This window comes from Bos indicus, chromosome 17, assembly GCF_029378745.1.
Source record: "Bos indicus isolate NIAB-ARS_2022 breed Sahiwal x Tharparkar chromosome 17, NIAB-ARS_B.indTharparkar_mat_pri_1.0, whole genome shotgun sequence".
In the NCBI taxonomy this organism is placed as follows: domain Eukaryota; kingdom Metazoa; phylum Chordata; class Mammalia; order Artiodactyla; family Bovidae; genus Bos; species Bos indicus.
The window spans coordinates 72,275,902-72,293,691 of NC_091776.1; the positions used below are offsets into that span (position 1 = coordinate 72,275,902).

The 17,790-nt window shown below is 62.0% G+C and overlaps 2 protein-coding genes across 13 annotated transcripts; one reads left to right on the top strand and one right to left on the bottom strand.

The window, feature by feature from the left end:
• The first annotated feature begins 91 nt into the window (after positions 1 to 91).
• P2RX6 (purinergic receptor P2X 6) lies at positions 92 to 10,066 on the top strand. 9 transcript variants are annotated; one of them, XR_011561267.1, is made up of 12 exons: positions 94 to 885; positions 1,522 to 1,672; positions 3,825 to 3,896; positions 6,201 to 6,276; positions 6,437 to 6,530; positions 6,614 to 6,694; positions 6,777 to 6,918; positions 7,001 to 7,110; positions 8,249 to 8,346; positions 8,400 to 8,534; positions 8,664 to 8,741; positions 8,817 to 10,066. XR_011561267.1 is itself a non-coding variant. In XM_070770003.1 (12 exons), exons 1-12 carry the CDS (start codon positions 752 to 754, stop codon positions 8,898 to 8,900), a joined length of 1,182 nt encoding a protein of 393 aa, XP_070626104.1. In that variant the 5' UTR covers positions 95 to 751; the 3' UTR covers positions 8,901 to 10,066. The 9 variants fall into 9 exon arrangements, 6 of the variants coding, with proteins under 6 accessions (XP_019833177.2, XP_070626103.1, XP_019833179.2 ...); XM_070770003.1 differs by having other exon boundaries at positions 95 to 885; positions 8,249 to 8,342; positions 8,469 to 8,534; XR_011561266.1 differs by having other exon boundaries at positions 92 to 885; positions 8,400 to 8,741.
• A 664-nt stretch (positions 10,067 to 10,730) lies between these two features.
• Positions 10,731 to 14,483, bottom strand: SLC7A4 (solute carrier family 7 member 4). 4 transcript variants are annotated; one of them, XM_019977616.2, is made up of 5 exons: positions 14,372 to 14,483; positions 12,562 to 13,590; positions 11,537 to 12,171; positions 11,235 to 11,343; positions 10,731 to 11,117 (listed from the first exon to the last, which is right to left on the bottom strand). In XM_019977616.2, the coding sequence occupies exons 2-5, from the start codon at positions 13,541 to 13,543 to the stop codon at positions 10,954 to 10,956; spliced, it is 1,890 nt and encodes a 629-aa protein (XP_019833175.2). In that variant the 5' UTR covers positions 13,544 to 13,590; positions 14,372 to 14,483; the 3' UTR covers positions 10,731 to 10,953. The 4 variants fall into 4 exon arrangements, with proteins under 4 accessions (XP_019833175.2, XP_019833172.2, XP_070626101.1 ...); XM_019977613.2 differs by lacking the exon at positions 14,372 to 14,483 and adding an exon at positions 14,259 to 14,338; XM_070770000.1 differs by lacking the exon at positions 14,372 to 14,483 and adding an exon at positions 14,250 to 14,329.
• Positions 14,484 to 17,790: the final 3,307 nt, after the last annotated feature.

The following is a 17,790-nucleotide window of genomic DNA, read 5'->3' on the forward strand; positions in this document are numbered from 1 at the left end:
TCTGATGGGGCGCTTGTCCGCTGCAGCCAATAGGGACGCCTCCCCGGCAGCGGTTGCCTAGGTGACTCCAAGTTGTTGGTTGCTGCGGACGCCGCCGCCAAGAGCGCGCGCTGACCTTGGCTCGCTCGCAACCAGGACTGATCGGCGCGCGGCAGGCTTGCCTCCTCGTAGTCGTCTTTCCACTCGGGAGCCTGGGGCAGCTTCTCGGGGGCGTCGCACAGAGGGCTAGGGGGCCCGGCAGGGCTCGGCTGACTGCTTTCTGCAGCCAGGACCCCACTCCCACCCTGTGGGTCCAGCGCTCACTCACTCCCTAGCAGTTGCCTGTGTTTCTCTCTCCACCCAGGACGCCCTCCGCAGCGCTGCTTGTTGAGCTTCAGGTCTGCACAGGGCAGCTCCCTTCCTGAGGCTTTCCTTGCCCTCTGGGCTCCAGCTGGCCCAGGCCGCCCTCTCACAGTGCCTGTCCCACCTGTCATCTCTCGGAGGTGACGGGTTAGAGGGCATGGGCCGGAGACTGCTCCTCCCTGTGCCCACGGCCCAGCTGGCAGAGTCTGCAGTGGATGGGAGGCCCTGAGCAGCGGGGAGGCTGGGCCTGAGCCCAGGGGCTGGGAGGTGGAGGCTGAGTCCTGCCTGAGTGTCCCTTTAATAGCTGCTGGCTTGGCCCTGCTTGGCGCCTGCTTCAGCTCCCTGTTCAGCTGTGGCTGCAGCTGCTGTGCTGACTCACGCAGCCTGGCCGCCAGCAGGAGCTGGGAACATGGGCTCCCCAGGCACCGGGGTGGGCTGGGGGCTTCTGGATTACAAAACGGAGAAGTATGTGATGACCCGGAACTGGCGGGTGGGCGCCCTGCAGAGGCTGCTGCAGCTGGGGGTCGTGGTCTACGTGGTGGGGTAAGAGAAGAGCTCCCGGGTGTGCTGGCCGGAGGGGTCATGGCTGGGCTGAGGGGCGAGAGGCTGAGTCTTCAGGGTCTGGGCTGGTGGTCGGCGTACAGGGCAGGAGGTGGGGAGAAGGAAGGCTCTCCGTCCGTCTAGAGGCTGGGGGAGTGTCAGAACAGGTCCTGTGCTCAGGTGCCTCTCTGCATCCTTCCCTGGGCCTTCTTCCCAGCCCCGTGCTGGACTCCGGCACCCAGCAGGATGGGCCCCCGCCCCACACCGGGGGCCCTTGGCCAGGCAGGAGGTGGTCCCTGACCACCTGAGAGCTGAGAGCTGGAGCACTAAGGACCCCGGTAGAGACCACCCTTTCAAGCTGGGTCGGGGGCGTCTTTGAGGAGGAAGCGGATCTAGACAGGGCAGGGGAGGCTGTTGGCTGGTGAAGGAGGTGATGGCGGGCGTCCCCAAGCTCACAGGTGCCTGGCAAGGGCCCTGGCCCTCTGACCCATGGCCGGAGCTCCGGCCTGGGCAAGGGGTTTGGTGTGGGAGACCAGGTGGAGAGAAGGCGGGGCCCCTGAGCCCCGGGCTGGGAGCCAGGAGGGTGCGGGGGAGAGGCGGCCCCGGGGGCACACCGCGCTGCCTGTCCGTCCCCCCTAGGTGGGCCCTCCTCACCAAAAAAGGCTACCAGGAGCAGGACCTGGACCCCCAGGTCTCTGTCATCACCAAGCTCAAGGGGGTCTCCGTGACCCAGATCGAGGAGCTGGGGAACCGGCTGTGGGACGTGGCCGACTTCGTGAAGCCGCCACAGGTGGGTGACTTGGCACTGCTGCCGGGCGCTGGCCCCTCTGACACACCCCCTACTGTGAGTGTGTGCAGGGGCGACGGGGTGCCAGCTCTGGCCCAAGGCCATGCTTGGGGCGGGGCCTCGCAGAGCAGTGGCCTTCCAGTGGAGGAGGAGATGGTCAGGAAGCCAGGCCGGAGGGACGCGTTCAGCAAGCCTGCATCCGGAGCGGGTAGAGAAGACGCGGTGGGCACGGCGGAATGCCACCTGTGCATGCTCGGTTGGCTCAGTCATGTCCCGCTCTGTGCGACCCCACAGACTGTAGCCCACTGGGCTCCTCTGTCCATGGGATTCTCTAGGCAAGAACACTGCAGTGGGTTGCCATTTCCTCTTCCAGGGGATCGTCCCGACCCAGGGATCGAACCCTTGTCTCTTATATCTCCTACATTGGCAGACGGGTTCTTAACGGCTAGTGCCCCCCGGGAAGCCCACAGGGGAATGCTACTCAGCCAGAAAAAGAATGAAATAATGCTATCTGCAGCTACATGGATGACGCGGAGATTATCAGACACAGACAAACGATATCACTTACACATGGAATCTAGAGTATGACACAGATGAACATACCTACGGCACGGACTCACAGCTGTAGACCACAGACTGTGGCTGCCGCGTTGGGGGGCGGTGGCGAGGCAGGGAGGACGGGGAGTTTGGGATCAGTAGATGTGAACCATTACAGAATGGATAAACAGTAAGGTTCTGCCCCACAGCACAGAAAGCTACATTCAGTACCCTGTACTAAACCACAATGGAGGGGCCTCCCTGGTGGTCTAGGGATTAAGACTCCGTCTTCCCCAAGCAGGGGCCCAGGTATCATCCCTGGTTGGAGAACTAGGTCCTGCCTGCCACGACTGTAGATTCCCACACCGCAGTGAAGATCCCATGGGCTGCAAGTTTAAAAATAATTAAAAGAACAAAATGGAAAAGGAAAAAACAAAAAGTCTGCATCTGGAAAGGGGAGGAGTGTCTCGGAGGGCAATGCGTGAGCTGGAGGGTGGGCTGGGAGGGCCATGGGGGCACTCCTCACTGCCCCCCCCACGCTGTGCCTCCTGACCCTCCTCCCGTCACCCAGATTGTCCGCTGTCTCGGTCTCCTCCCCTGTCCCGCTGGCGCCCAGGTTCTAACCCTGGTGACCCCCGCCCTGAGCACAGCTGCCTCCCGGGGCAGGCCCACCTCATCCGACGGGAAATCACCTCCCGCCCCCAGTGTGGCCTCTCGTCCTCCAGTGACGTCCCCCAGTGTCCACGTTGGGCCCACTGGCCACCTCCCTGCCCCTCCCTCTGGTTCATTCCGCTTCCTAACAGCTCTCATGGCCGCTTGCGCCATCCCTGGGTCGGGCTGACAGAGGCCTTCCGCTGGGCCCCCATGCAGCAGCTGGGCTGGCCCTCCCAGCCCCTGCCTGCCGCCTCAGAAGCCTCCTTCTCGTGGGGGTCCACCAAGCCCCTAAGTTCCCTTTTTTAATTAGTCTCACCACGTCGGGTCTCAGTTGCGTCCGGGATCTTGCGCTGCGGTGCATGGACTCTCCAGTGGGCAGCATGTGAGCTCAGTCGCTCTGTAGCGTGTGGGAATCTTTCTTAGTTCCTGGACCAGGGATCGAACCTGAGTCCCCTGCATTGCAAGGCAGATTCTTCTCCACTGGACCGGCAGGGACGTCCCCACTGAGCCCCTCAAGATCCTGACCACCGCCACCCCTGATGCCTCTTCCTGGGTGTGTGTACCCCAGGAAGCCTGCTGAGTTTGCGTGTGCAACATGCGGGCACCAGCCATCGTCGACCCGGACAGAGCACCCCTCTGGCCCCCTGGCCCCTGGCCCTGTCTGCAGTGAGGGATCCACCTTGCCTCTAACTTGGATCTGCGGTGTCTGGAATCAGAGGGCTCTTGGAAAATCCTGGTTGAGCAACTAAGTGAATGTGGGAGACAGACATGGGATCAGGAAAGGTCGCAAGCCCTGCTGAGCTCCTGTCTCTGACCCTTGCCACACTGGAGGTGTTTTCCTGGGGCTCAGGGCTGGTGGCTTGATGGCGCCAGGGCCCCTCCCCGCACGAGCCAAGCTGCCAGCTGCTGGCCTCTCCTGGTGGGGGGCGGGGAGCAGAGACCCACCCTGACACTTCTCTTCCAGGGCGAGAACGTGTTCTTCTTGGTGACCAACTTCCTTGCGACACCAGGACAAGTCCAGGGCAGGTGCCCAGAGGTAAGACTGCCCGAGGGCTTCCCATGGGTCCCCAGTTCCAGACTCTGTCCCCGATGAAGTGTCCGGGCCCTTCCGCATTCTGGTCCTGCCTCCGGGCACTCTGGAGGTTGTCCAGGTAACACCCAGAACAAGGCACAGTCCTCAGGTGGAGTCCGATAGCCAGAGGCAAGCTGGAAGATCACCTCCCTTTTCTAGACGTAGCTTCTATTAATGTGTCCCAGGAGCAGCTTCCGTTTCCGTCAGCCAACAGCGCACTGCTGCCCAGGCCGACCGCAGGGCCGCTCGCGGTCTGTGCATACTGTGCCTGCAGCTGTGGTCCCCGCCATCCACAAAAATCTCACCATCCCTAGAAACTGCACCTTTCCTCCTCATCGAGGGCATCCCAGGGTGGACCTGTGTCACAGAGCCCAGCCCTTCTCTCCAGCTGTGGATTTTTTATCTGATTTTTTTCAAGTTGTGATAACATACACATAACATCAAAATTACCATCTTGGGAGGGCGGTTCAGGATGGGGAACACCTGTACACCCGTGGCAGATTCATGTTGATGTATGGCAAAACCAATGCAATATTGTAAAGTAATTAGCCTCCAATTAAAACAAATTAATTTATATTAAAAAAATAAAACAGCTCAAAAAAAAATTACCATCTTAACCATTTTTAAGGGTTCAGTTTCCCGGCTGTGGGTTTTGCTTAAAGAGTCCTGACCCAGGACACGGCCGTGGAAGCCTACCTCTGTGATGATATTTTTCTTTCATCAAGGCTAAAATGTAGTCACTTGCTGGCTGGAGAGAAAGGGTGCAGTCAGCTGCCCCCGAGTCCTGCTCGGTGGTCCCACCGCTGTTGCTGGGGCATCCCGTGTGCCCGGTGGGCCCATCTTCCCTTGGCAAACACCCGATGTCCTTCCCTTTGCAAACTCTCACGGACGTCTAGTCTTGGTTGAGTGTGTGGACTGTCCCGAAGTTTTGCTGGGGCCGTGGTTCTGTCTTTTCTGGAATCCACGGGACTCCTCTTTGCTCCATGTCCCGGCTTCTGGCTCTTCCCGTGAAACGGCCGGGGCCGGGCCGTAACGCATCAGATCTGACCGCCCGCCTTCCTCAGAGCCGCTCCTCCGGGGGTCCTGGTGGGTTGGTCCTAAGAGCAGTGCCACAGCCTTCAGAAACCCACCCAGCCTCCCCTGGGGGCTGCAAAACCCCACCCGCACACACCAAGCAGCTCTGGGGCAGACGGCCCAGCCACCAAGACAGGTCCTGGGGTGGCGCAGAAGCTGCAGCTGGGAGTCCCTGGGGGCTCGGCCAGGGCTTCCCTCTGGGACCCAGGCTCAACAGGGGTCTTCACGCTGTGCAGGCAGACGGGGATGCGTGGGTCAAGGCCCCCCGTGTGGGGCGAGGCATCTCGGGAGTCACCTGCTGCTCAGTGGGGGTGGAGCCACTGAGTGGACTGGAGTTGGGGGGTATCCCAAGAGCTCTGTGGAGGAGCTGGTCTTGATCACAGGGGCACGGCGGTGCAGGGGGCTCAGGGGAGGGGAGCTCCGTCTCCACTGCCTCGGGAGGGGCTTTTCGGGAAGCCGGATGGAGGAGGACAGGGCCTGGGGGGTGCCCACGGTGACCCAGCCAGGAGGCGAGGAGGAACGGACGTGGGACACGGTGGGGACCTCGAGGCCAGGCAGGTGGCCCCACACTGTCCTCCGACCACCAGTGTCCCTACACTGTCCTGAGCTGGGTGCCCTGGGCAACGGTGTCCAGCATCAGCCAGGACAGAACTGCAAGCCTGCATCTGTGAGACTGTGCCTCCCTCTGGGGCCTGGAGCCCCGGAAAGCTCACCCCCTTCCCCTGCTGGCTGACCCCTGAAACCCGGTCCCCGTGTGCAGGCAGCCGCGCCCCGTCTCACAGGAGAAGAAGCAGGGATGCGGCTAGCCTGTGTGCTCCCAGGCCCTCCCACGGGGCTCGCCCTCCGTCACTGCCCAGCGCCCCACCCGGCACGCCCTCACCCTCCTCGCCGCGTGTCACCTCCCCTGTTCCGTCCTCTGAACTGGACCAGAGGTCCTGGGCCTGGCCACCTCACTCCCGTCCCCCCAGGAGGAGCGGGTCAGGAGTCTTGCTCAGCCTTGGAATTCTGCCTGCACCCGTCTCCCGCTGGGGCTGCTGCCTGCGTGATTATCTGCAGCCTCTGGCTCTCGGGTACCCCCAAACTCAGAGATTCCCAAGGGGCTAAGGCAGGAAGGGGTGTGTCCCCCTGCCCTGCAGGGCAGGGTCCCCGAGGGAGGCCCCTCCAGGCCCTTGGCGGTCTGCTCTCTGCCCTCAGCACCCGTCCATCCCTCTGGCTAACTGCTGGGCTGACCAGGACTGTCCCGAGGGGGAGACGGGGACGCACAGCCACGGTAAGCAGGCCTGCCTTGCAGGGCCTCCCCACGCTGGGGGGCTCCGGCCCAGGGGACCCTGGGTGGTGTGCGTCTGTCCTGCATGTCAGCCTCCCTCCCCCCACCCCTGCCCAGGCCCCATGAAGATTCGAGGGCCTGGGGTTTGTCCCGTGTTTTCAAGGCATAAAGACGGGCCAGTGCGTAGTGTTCAATGGGACCCACAGGACCTGCGAGATCCGGGGCTGGTGTCCAGTGGAGAGCGGTGCTGTGCCCGTGTAAGCCCCCCAGGCCCTGTGCCCACCCCCCGACCACCCCCAACCGCGGAGCCTGCCTCTCACATCCCCCCTCCACCCTGCAGGAAGCCCCTGCTTCTCCAGGCTGAGAACTTCACTCTGTTCATCAAAAACACCGTCACCTTCAGCAAGTTCAACTTCTCCAGGTAAGCGGGGGTTGGAGGTGGGGGGGTGGCAGACCGAAAACCCTCCTGGCCTGCCTGGCCCGATCCCCGCCTGCCCCCTCAGGTCCAATGCCCTGGACACCCAGGACCCCACCTACTTCAAGCTCTGCCACTACGACCCCCACTCCAGCCCTGCCTGCCCCGTGTTCCGCATCGGGGACCTCGTGGCCGCAGCCGGAGGGGTCTTTGAGGATCTGGCGCTGCTGGTGGGTCCCCGGTGGGGTGGGCGCGGCTCCTGGCGGCCAGGGAGGCCCCAAGAGCCGCTGGGGCAGTGCGCGCTGTGTGCAGGGCGGGGCTGTGGGTGTCCACGTCCGCTGGGACTGCGACCTGGACAGCAGGGGCGCTGACTGCCGGCCCCAGTACTCCTTCCAGCTGCAGGAGCGGAGCTACAACTTCAGGTGCGGCCCCACCGCCCCTGCCCCGGCCGGCCCCCAGAGCCCCGGATGCCCGCGGTGGGGGGGTGGTCGCCAGGGCCCCCAGCACAGGCTCCGTCCAGCCTCCACTCTGCACCCCCTCTGCCGCCAGGACCCCCGGCTCCCTCCCTAGTCCTGCCTCCAGCATTCCCTCCACCACGCAGGGGCTTTATTTTACTTTTTCCTTTAGGTTTTATTTTAAAAAGTTCCAAAGTCTATAGAAGAGTTCAAAGATTAGTGCCTTGAACACCCACGTCACCTTTGAGAAAAAGAATCTAATGACTTGAGTTTCCTGGACTGTGTCAGTAACAGTCCAGAACCTGTTTATTTTCTAATTCAAGGTGTGGTCAATGGGCTCGCACCGCAGTTACCGTCACGTCTGAGTCTCCCAAGCAGAACCCCCTGGGATCCTGTCCTGCCACCTCACCATGTGTACACACACATGCACACACGAGCACATGCTCACACACGAGTACACAAAGGCACGCACACATGTACATGCTCGCGCATAGGGCACATGCGTGTACATGCCCACACGTATGAGCACACACGAACACATGCTCACACATGAGTACCTACACACATGCACACACACGCTCACACACAAGTACGTGCACACGCACACACATGCACACGCACACACATGCACACACACACACATGCACACGCACATACATGCTCACACAGCCCCCAGGCCTGGAGGCGACGGCCTTGACTGCTACCTGGGCCTCACCTGGCCCGGCTGCACTGACCGCCCCCCGCCCCCTCCCCGTGCTTTGTGTAAAACTGCTTCCCAGCCTCTGGAAAGCCAACCTGAGGGGCCCTGCAGAAAGCCTTCCCTGCTTCCCAGGGGAGAGTGAGGTCCCCTCTCTGGAGCCCACAACTCTGGGCCTGCGTCCAGCTCCCCAACTCCCACTGCTGGTGTCTGTTTAGGGACCCTTCTGCCCCATCCCCTGGGAAGGCAGGGAGCTCCTGAGGGGTGGGACCCAGCTTGCTTTACCCCCGTGTCCTCTGCAGCCTTCTGGAACGCTGGGCGGGGCTGGGGGTTTGTGGGGTCAGCGGGTGAGGGGGATGGAGGCTGCGAGGGGGCGGAACAGGCTACCAGCCTCTCTCCTGCCCCCAGGACAGCCACACATTGGTGGGAGAGCTCGGGTGTGGAGGCCCGCAGCCTGCTCAAGCTCTATGGGATCCGTTTCGACATCCTGGTCACAGGGCGGGTAGGTGGGCAGGGTTGGAGGGGGCGGGGGGTGATGGTCACATCACTGGGCGGGTAGGTAGGCAGGGTTGGTGGGGAGCTGGGCGGCAGGGACCGTCATGGCTCAGGGCTCCACCCCATCTCTCAGGCAGGGAAATTTGGGCTCATCCCCACGCTTATCTCTCTGGGCACGGGAGCAGCCTGGCTGGGCGTGGTGAGTGTGGAGAGCGTGGGCAAGCATGCGCCCAGCCCGCTCCGGCACGGCTGGGCCCCCGCTGTCGGGTCTGGTCGGGGGAAGGCCTGGGGGGTGGGTCTGGGCACAGCTCAGCCCTGCTGCCCCCAGATCACCTTCCTCTGTGACCTGCTGCTGCTGTACGTGGATGGAGAAGCGCACTTCTACTGGAGGACCAAGTACGAGGAGGTACGCTGCGCGTGGGGCCTGGGCGCTGCCTGTCTGGGGCTTTGGCCCGAGCCCGTCTGCTGCCATCATCCACAGGTAAAGGCTCCAAAAAGGACCGCCCGCCCCGAGCAGACAGAGCTGGCACCCGCACCCCCCCGCCCAGCTGTCCAGGGGCCTTAGAGGGAGCCCAGCACCTGTCCTGACGGCCACCGCCGGGAGCTGGACACCGAGGCTGTGGCCCCACTAGACGGCCTGCTCCCTGCTGGTGGGGGGTCGGGGCTGGGAAGGCAGGGAGCTCGCCTTGGGACCCTCGTGGATGGAGCCCCCAGGACTAGATGGGGGGGAAGGATGATTCCTCCTGGGGCAGGGAGTGCCCTGGAGCTGCCTGTGCAGGGACCTGTGGCAGGACGCCTCAGGGTGCCGTCCTGGGGCTCCAGCTGCATCTGTGTGTGGAAAACCCTCTCCCAGCTCTTCTCCAGGATGCCCAGCGCGGCCCCCGCACCAGTCGTCTGCACAGCCCCTCCTCTGGCTGTACAGACCCCAGCCCTCTCCTCGGTCAGCACCCCCATCCCGAGCCCCCATCTTGGAGCCCCAGGGTCTGAGGCAGAGTGTCTCTGCTGCTGGGATCCACTCCTGGAATTCAGACTGGGGCGGGCAGACGGCCCAGCCCTTCCCCCTGGCAGCTCTCAGGCTCTGGGGGGGCTGGGACTGACAGAAGACCAAGGACGAGCTGCTACGGTGGTGGGCTGAGCCCCCTGGAGACACCCAGCCCACCCCCTGGAACTGTGCGGGTCAGGGGGACTGGTGGGAGGGGAATTCTCCGCTGCCCAAGGTCACCCCCGGGGCCAGCCTGTAGCAGAAGCTCTCTGGAGGCCCTGCCTTTCAGGAGCAGAGCCCCAAGGCTGGAAAGAATGTCCCAGACGAGTCCCCGAGGCCGCGGCAGGCTGGCCAGGCTGTGGTGTGGAATGTCCCAGACAAGTCCCCGAGGCCGCAGCAGGCTGGCCAGGCTGTGGTGTGCAGTTTTCACGGGGTCTGGGTCTGGGTCCCGCCTGCTGGGCTCCTCATGGCAGAGTTTTGGGAGTGCTCGTGTGGGAGGCCTGGGGCTCTTTCTCATGGGGCCCAGCGACCAGGCCTGCTGGCCGTGGCCAAGGCAGTGACGCAGGCCGGCTGTAGCGGGCCAGCGCCGGGCTCAGGCTGGGCTCAAGCTGCCTCTTGATCCTTAGAGCAGTGTCCGAGGGGGCAGGGGGGCCCTCAGGGCCAGGGCGAGGGGTGTGGGCCTGTGTGTGGGTCCAGACAACGCTGACGGATGGCTGCAAGGTCGGGGAGTAAAGCCTGCCTAAGCCACAGTTTCTCGCATGCTCCTTACAGGCAGGGATGAGGCTGGTAGTATCTGCGGGGGCAAAGCATCGCCTGGGAGACCGACGGGCCGTGCGGGCTGGGCCTGGGCCCTTCCCAAGAACCAGGGGTCAGGGGAGAGCTAGAGGGCACTTGGGGAGGATTCAGGCTCTCGGGCGCCCAGCCCGGGGAGGCACCAGGGTCTGAGCCTAGTGGCCTAGGGACTCAGTCTGCACGTTCTGTGCCCATGGGTACATGTCTGGAGGTGCGTGTGCTCATGCGGGCATGCCTCTGCCTCCCCAGGGGGGCCTCAGGCACACGCCACGCTCTCCGGGAGCCAGGGAGACAAGGGTACCCTGGAACTCTGCTGCCCTTCTAGGCAGCCTCCCCGGGCCCCAGGCGCCTGTGTCAGGCGCACCCCCTGCGGGAGGTGAGCCTGACTCTGCCCCTCTGTGCTGGCGCATGGGGGGCTGTGGCACCCTCGGAAGGGTAGAGGGCACTGGCCTGAGTGTCCTCAGCCCAGGGCTGTCCCAGGCTGGCACCTCCCCTGCACGGAACCCCAGCATTCCACCCTCACGACCCTGTTCCACACTGACAATCGAGCGAGCCCTTCCCAGGGGCTGGTGAGGACTCGATGCCTCCAGATCCACGGACATGACACGGCCACACGGCTGGTTGAGCGATACCTATTGTGGGTCCCCGAGACAGGGCGTCCTCCCCACCGGCCCCAGTAGCTGGAAGGGGTTGCAGAGTCCACCGCCCCAGCACCGGCCGCGCCCACTCCAAGGGCGACGGGCAGCACCGGCCTCTAAACTAGAGTCCGTGGGTCCCAGGGGCCCCCTCAGGTGGGCAGGCCTGCGAGTCCACCGAGCTGCCCTAAACGGAGGGCAGGCAGCTCTCACGGACTGCCAGGCCCCTGGGCCGGCGCCTGGCCGGGGTCCCGCACCGTCTCCTCCACCCTGCCGTCGGAGAAAGCTACGTAGCGGGCGGTGACCAGCCCCGGCGGCTCCCGCCAGTTCTCCTTGCTGTGCCAGATGCCGTAGCCGAAATACACCAAGAGTCCTGCCGGGGTGGTGCAAGCATGAGCAGCAGGCCCCAGCCCTGCTCGGCCTCCTCACCACCGCCACCCGACTCCGCCCCCAGAAGCAGGCCCCGGGCTCCAGCCCAGCCCCCACTCACCTATCAGCAGCCAGATGGTGAAGCGCACCCAGGTCAGGTAGCTCAGCTTCAGCATGAGGCAGAAGTTGAGGACGATGCTCAGAGCTGGAATCAGGGGCACCAGGGGCATCTGGGGGGGCAAGGGCAGGACTGGGTCGGCTGCAGGGGCCCACTGGCCCAGGGCCCGCTTCTGCAGGCCTCCAAGCCTGTTTCTGCCTCTGGAGCGCTGGAGCCTGGGGCCCACCCGCAGACGCGGGGACGTGCCCGGCGGAGGACGCGGGGTGGTGGGCTGACGGCGGGTACGGGGGGCGGCAGGGGGTTACCTGGAAGGTGTCCTTCAGGCGTTGCTGCTGGTGGGCCCCCAGGACGAGGAGACTGAGCAGAAACGTGACGCTGCTGCACAGCAGCAGCAGGAGGAAGCCCCAGAGGGGGAGGCGTAGGACCGAGTGCCCGAGCATCAGCACGCAGCCCAGGGCGATGGCGGAGACCACCAGCCCGCAGACGGCCCCGCGCACGGCCGCGCCGGGGCTGCCCCTGTCCAGGAAGCCCAGGTAGGGCCTCAGGGCTGGCCGCAGCCGCCCCGGCTCGGGGCCGTGCCCTGCGCCCACCAGCTCCAAGTGGTCAGAGAAGGAGCTGTACTCCTTGGCCTTCGGGCCGGAGCCGGCCAGGCTGGGCGAGCGGGACTGAGAGGCCGTCTGGAACCGCAGCACAAGCACGCTGATGGCCACGAAGGTGTAGGCCAGCAGGGTGCCGATGGACAGGAACTGCACCAGGGCGTCGAGGTCCAGCAGCAGCGTCACCACGGCCGTGAGGGCCCCGAACGCCAGGATGCCCAGCAGAGGCACCTGCGTCCGGGGGTGTACGTAGGCAAACATCTCAAAGAACAGCCCGTCGGCGGCCATGGCGTAGATGATACGCGGCAGGCAAAAGAGGCCGCTGAGCTGGACGGTGGTCATGGCTGCGGCAGAGGGCGAGGGCTGGTCAGCGCACCCAGCAGTTGGGCACCCCAGAGGCGCCTGAGTTTATCGGGGTTCTCGGAGTGAGCCTAAGTGCCTGCAAGCTGCAGGGCAGTCACCGCTCCTCCAGCCCAGGAATGGGACACCTCAGTCTAGGTTGCAGGCTGGGGAGGGGGCAATCTGGTGATGGCTGAGTCCCTGTGAACAGGAAGCATGTGCCCAGGCCGACATCCCACATATAAGGGGGCCAGCAGGTCCCTGCCCACAAGTCTGGGTGGAGTCTAATAATTAGCACCTCCCTGGGCTACAGCTGGTAAAACTGAAGCCCAGATGTAGATGTGTGGTCCCCCCCGCCAACCCACCCCGGGAGACCAGGGCAGGACCCCACTCACCGCAGATGGAGCCAGTTGCCACGAGGTAGCCGGCCCAGCTGTAGCCCCGTTGGTAGAAGGCGTCGGCGAGCGCAGAGTTAGGGTTCAGACTGTGCCAGGGGATCATGAGGGTGAGCACGGCAGAGACCAGGATGTAGGCGGTGGCCGCCAGCCCGAGCGACAGGGCGATGGCCAGGGGCACAGCGCGCTTCGGGTCCCGGGCCTCCTCGCTGGAGGCGGCAATGACGTCGAAGCCCACAAAGGCGTAGAAACAGGTCGCCGTGCCAGACATGACGCCGGAGAAGCCGAAGGGTGCAAAGCCGCCCTCCGCCTCGCCCCAGTTGCTGGGCCGGGCGAGGATAAAGCCCAGGACAACGATGAAGAGGATGACAATCATGCTGACGGCCGACAGGGTGTGGTTGAGCCAGGAAGAGACGCGGGCCCCGCAGGAGACGAAGGCAGAGGCCAGAAGGATGATGCCTGCAGCCAGCCAGTCTGGACTTCTGGCCAGGAAGGGCACCTGCCAGACACCCAGGTGGGCCTCGGTGAAGTTCTGGATACGGTGGTCGAACATGGCGTCCAGGTAGCCGCTCCAGGCGCGGGCCACGGCGGCACTGGCGATGACGTACTCAAGCACGAGGTTCCAGCCGATGAGGAAGGCCCACAGCTCTCCCATGGACACGTAGGTGAACAGGTAGGCAGAGCCCGTGCGGGGCACACGGGCCCCGAACTCCGCGTAGCACAGGGCCGCCATCAGGGAGGCCACGGCGGCCACGACGAAGGACACGGTCACGGCAGGGCCCGTGACCTCCTTGGCCACGACGCCCGTGAGCACGTAGAGGCCGGAGCCCACCATGGAGCCCACCCCCAGCAGGGTCAAGTCCAGCGCGGACAGGCAGCGCTGCAGCGACGTCGCCATGCTGCTGTCCGCCAGCAGCTTCCGCCGCTTCAGCTTCTGGCAGAAGCGTGCCAGGCCGGCAGCGCAGGGCCGTCCCGGAGCCATCGTGGGCAGAGAGGCGCAGAGAGGAGCCCGGAGCCAGCTGCAGGCACCTACCAGGGCCAGAGCGGAGTGACGGGCTGCCCTGCCGGCAGTGCGATTGCACCCTGGGTCCCAGGCGCCCTTAACAGTGGGCTGCCAGAGGGCTGGGCTGGGCTGGGTGGGAGGGCCGTCTGCCTCCAGGGCAGGGCAGGGAACCAAGTGGAGCTGAATCTGGGCGCGTTGTGGTGGGGGTGGGGCGGGGGGTGGCAGCCCCAGGGAGCCAGACTGGGGGCCCAGCCTCCGGACCTGGGAACCCAGAGCCAGGTGGAAACCCGAGGCTTCCCGGGAGCTGGGCCAGGCCTCCAGCACCCGGAACAGGCGCTGGGCGTCTCCCGGGCTGCCACCTGGCCTCAGACGCCGGATCCCCCTCCTCCGCCCCGCAGGCGCAAGCCGCGCAGCGGCCCGAACGAGCGGGGGATCCCAGGCTCCTGGCTGCGCCTTCGACCCAGACTCGCTGCCGCCGCCCCTGGAGCCAGCCTCACCACCCACTCCTCAGGTACCCGAGCCTTCGCCTCCTCCCAGCCCGAGCCCGTCCCCTCTGCCACCCACCTGCCGCCGCCACAGCCGCCGCCGCCACTCTGCGCACTGCGCCCTCCCAGCCCGCCCGTGCGGTCCTTGCGCGCGCAGAGCCCGCCCCCACCCCCAGGCGCCTGAGCCAGCGCGGCCGCACCTTGCTCACCCTGGCTCCAGGGGCGCCCCATCCCTGGGTCTGGGAGGAAGCCCGGGCCAAGGCCAGCGGGGTCACCCTGAGCGGGTGCAGTTCTGGAGGCAGGGGACGGGTCTGGAGCCCACCTGCATCCCGCTGGAGCAGACTCCCTCCTTGATCCTGCCACCCCCAACTCTGGGGCTCTCGGCCCTCCAGAGTCAGGCTGGCCCTGGTGAGCCGAGGGTGCAGGGCTGGCCGAGTGGCCAGCGTGGGGCAGCAGGAAGCCACCGCATACACGGCTGGGAGGGCCTGTGAGTTGGCAAGAGGCCCTGCTGGCTGTTCTGAGCCTCTGGTTGCAGAGTGTCCCAAAGGAGCAAGCAGTCTGCAGGGCACCACCTACCGCCCGCCAGCACCCGGCACCCCCAGGCCCCTCAGATGCCAATGGCTGCCACTTCTAGCTGAGGGGCACCTGTGTCAGGCCCGGAGGACCCTGGGGGGCCCCAGGGCAGCCCCCCCCCGGTGACGTCAGTGAGAGGCTCGGCCAGTCCCACGTCCCGTCACGTGACAGGTGTGTTTGTTCCTGGGACGGAGGGGCATCTTTGTCTCACTTCTTTGAAAGTGAAAACACGGGTGTGAGTGTTCACTCCTTCGTGGAAGAATGGTGATGATCCATCCGAACAAAGCCAAGCCACAACAGGTAGCCACTTCCTCCCGTACTCGTTTTCAGGCTCCTATGTGGCTTGTAGAATTAGGGTTTCAGGGGCCCCTGCAGTCTGTCTGGCTCAGTGGGCTCCTGACGGGATGGTGGGGCACCCCCCCCTCCCCGCAACCTGGTACCACTTGGGACACTGCCTTAGCCAGCCCCGTGGCTCCTTTCTGTTGTTTGGCTGCTTTTTGCTTTTTTTTTTTTAATGATAATGGTAGCAGTTGTTCTTTTCATTTACTTTCGGCTGTGCCTTGCAGCATGGAGATCTTAGTTCCAAACCACAGACCAAATCTCCAGGCCCCTGCATTGGGAGCACAGTCTTAACCACTGCACCACCAGGGGAGTCCCGGGCTGATAATGTCTTAAGGAGCTTCTCAGACGGGCTCCCACTTCCTGCAGGAAAGACGTCTGCCTTAACTTGCTCCCGTGTGGCCAGAACTGAGCAGGTAGTCTTTGTTCTGAAGTGCCTCCACAGAAACGCAGAAAAATGCATTTCAAACCCAGAGGGCTGGGCAGTTTTATAACAGGAGGTCCCAAGAGGCTTTCCTGATGACCCTGAGAGAGTTGGTACACGTGCTTCAGGGCACCGACTTTTTCTGTGCCGAGTGCTCTTCCCGTCAGTCAGCCGGTAGTCAAGGCCACGCTTGATTGACAGTAAACTGCAGCCTGCCAAGGATATGGCAGGGACCCCCGTGCCCAAGGAAGAAGAGGGAGCACTTCCCAGCTCACTGTGCAAGGCCAGGACTACCCTGATACCAGATCCAGCAAAGACATCACAAGAAAAGTGCAGCCCAACCTCCCTTAGGAATGTAGATGGGACTTCCCCGGCGGTCTGGTGTTAGGACTCTGAGCTTCCACTGCAGGGGCACAGGTTCAATCCCTGGTCTGGGAACTAAGGTCCTGTGGCCAAAAAAAAAAAAAGGAGAAACTATAGACAGAAAATTGATCAACAAAATACTAGTTCATCAAATCCAGGAATGCATAAAAAGGGAGTGAGATCTATCTCAGGAATGCAAGATTCACTTAATATATGAAAATCAATCAATGTAGTACACCATACTAATAAAGGACAAAACCACATGATCATCTCAAAAAACAAAAGAATGTTCAAGGAACTAGGAATCGAAGGACTGGCCTCAACCTGATGAAAACCATCGATGAAAATCCCTGCGCTCCTGTGTTCAGTGGTGAAAGCCTGAAAGCCTCCCCTTCCTGGCAGGAGCATAAAGATGTCCACTCCCGCCTCTCGTTTTCAACGTCTTCCTGGAGGGTCTAATCCTGGCAGTTGGGTGAGAAAATGACATAAAAGGAATCCAGAGAGGAAGGAGGAAAACTGTGTAGTCCCAGATGACATGACTCCATGTACTAGAAAATCCCAAAGAACACACACACACGAATATTAGAGCTAATAGGCAAGTTCAGCAAAAGTACAGGATAGAAGATGCATGTTAAAAAATCAGTTGCATCACTACACACGAGCAGTGAGCTATCCAGAAATGAAATTAAGAAAACAATTCTACTTACGTAGCACCAGAAAGAATAAATTTATTTATAAACATGCTCAGAGTAAATTTAACAGAAGAAGTGCAAGACTTATACGTGGAAATCTACCAAACATCACTGAAATGAAGAAGACCTAAGTAAGTGGAAGGACAGCCCGTGTTCATGGACTGTAGACTTAACGCACTCAAGATGGCTGCACTCCCCAGACGGGCCTGTGGATGCAGCGCGATCCCTATTCAGAGCCCAGCTGCCTATTGCGCGGAAATCTTCAAGCTGATCCTAAAGTTATGTGGAGATGCAGGGGCCTAGAATAGCCAACACAGTGTTGAACAAGAACAGAGTTTGAGGACTCATGCTTCCTTTATTTCTAAACTAAATATAACGCTACATCACCAGGACTGTGACTGAAATCAGGATAGACATGTTTTTAAGTTATCCACTGATCTTTTTACTAGCTGCACGGGACATTGTCCAAAACGCCATGTAGTTGGAACCATACAGTATGAAACCTTTTCAGAATGGCTTGTTCCACTTAGTACTATGTTTAAAGGTCTTATACCTTTTTTAGGGGGTGCCTAATGTCTTTTCATGGCTTGATAGCCCATTTCTTTGTAGTGCCGTGTTGTATTTCTTGTCTGGATGTACAACAGTTTATCCATTCACCTACTGAAGAACATTTTGGTTGCTTCCAAGTTTTGGTAAGTATGAATAAACACCCGCGTGCAGCTTTTTCTGCGGGCGTTAAGTTTTCAACTCTTTTGGTAAATATCCAGGAGTGTGACTGCTCAGTCATGTGATAAGAGTACGTTTAGTTTTATGAAGAATCACGAGACCGTCTTCCAGAGTGGCCGTTCTGTCCGCGTCCCCGGCAGCACAGAGCGGGAGCGCCTGGCCTCCACACCGTTACCAGCATGTGCTGGTGTCAGCACATCGGATTTTGGCTGTCTGAGTAAGTGTGTCATGGTTCAGATGATAAAGAATCTGCCCACAAGGCAGGAGACGCGGGTTCCATCCCTGGGTCAGGAAGATCCCCTGGAGAAGGGAATGGCTACCCACGCCAGTATTCTTGCCTGGAGAATTCCATGGACAGAGGAGCCTGGCGGGCTACCGTCTATGGGGTCGCAAAGAGTCGGACACACCTGAGTGATTAAGCACACACACAGTAAGTGCTAGTGGCACCTCCCTGTTGTTTTAATTTGCAGTTCCTTCATGCCATATGGTGTAGGGCATCTTGATGTTCTTATTTGCCATCTGTGTATCTTCTTTGGTGAGGTGTCTGTTCAGATCTTTTGCCCATTTTCAATTGGGTTGTTGATGTTCTTATTGTTGCGCTTTTAGGGTTCTTTGTATATTTTG

Coding starts and splice junctions, on each gene's coding strand:
- P2RX6 (XM_019977618.2), top strand. CDS start 752: ATGGGCTCCCCAGGCACCGGGGTGGGCTGGGGGCTTCTGGATTACAAA. Junction 886..1,521: donor GTCGTGGTCTACGTGGTGGG/GTAAGAGAAGAG, acceptor CGTCCCCCCTAG/GTGGGCCCTCCTCACCAAAA. Junction 6,531..6,613: donor GAGAGCGGTGCTGTGCCCGT/GTAAGCCCCCCA, acceptor TCCACCCTGCAG/GAAGCCCCTGCTTCTCCAGG.
- SLC7A4 (XM_070770000.1), bottom strand. CDS start 14,280: ATGGGGCGCCCCTGGAGCCAGGGTGAGCAAG. Junction 13,591..14,249: donor CTGGAGCCAGGGTGAGCAAG/GTGCGGCCGCGC, acceptor TGGCCCTGGTAG/GTGCCTGCAGCTGGCTCCGG. Junction 11,118..11,234: donor CACCATCTGGCTGCTGATAG/GTGAGTGGGGGC, acceptor CCACCCCGGCAG/GACTCTTGGTGTATTTCGGC.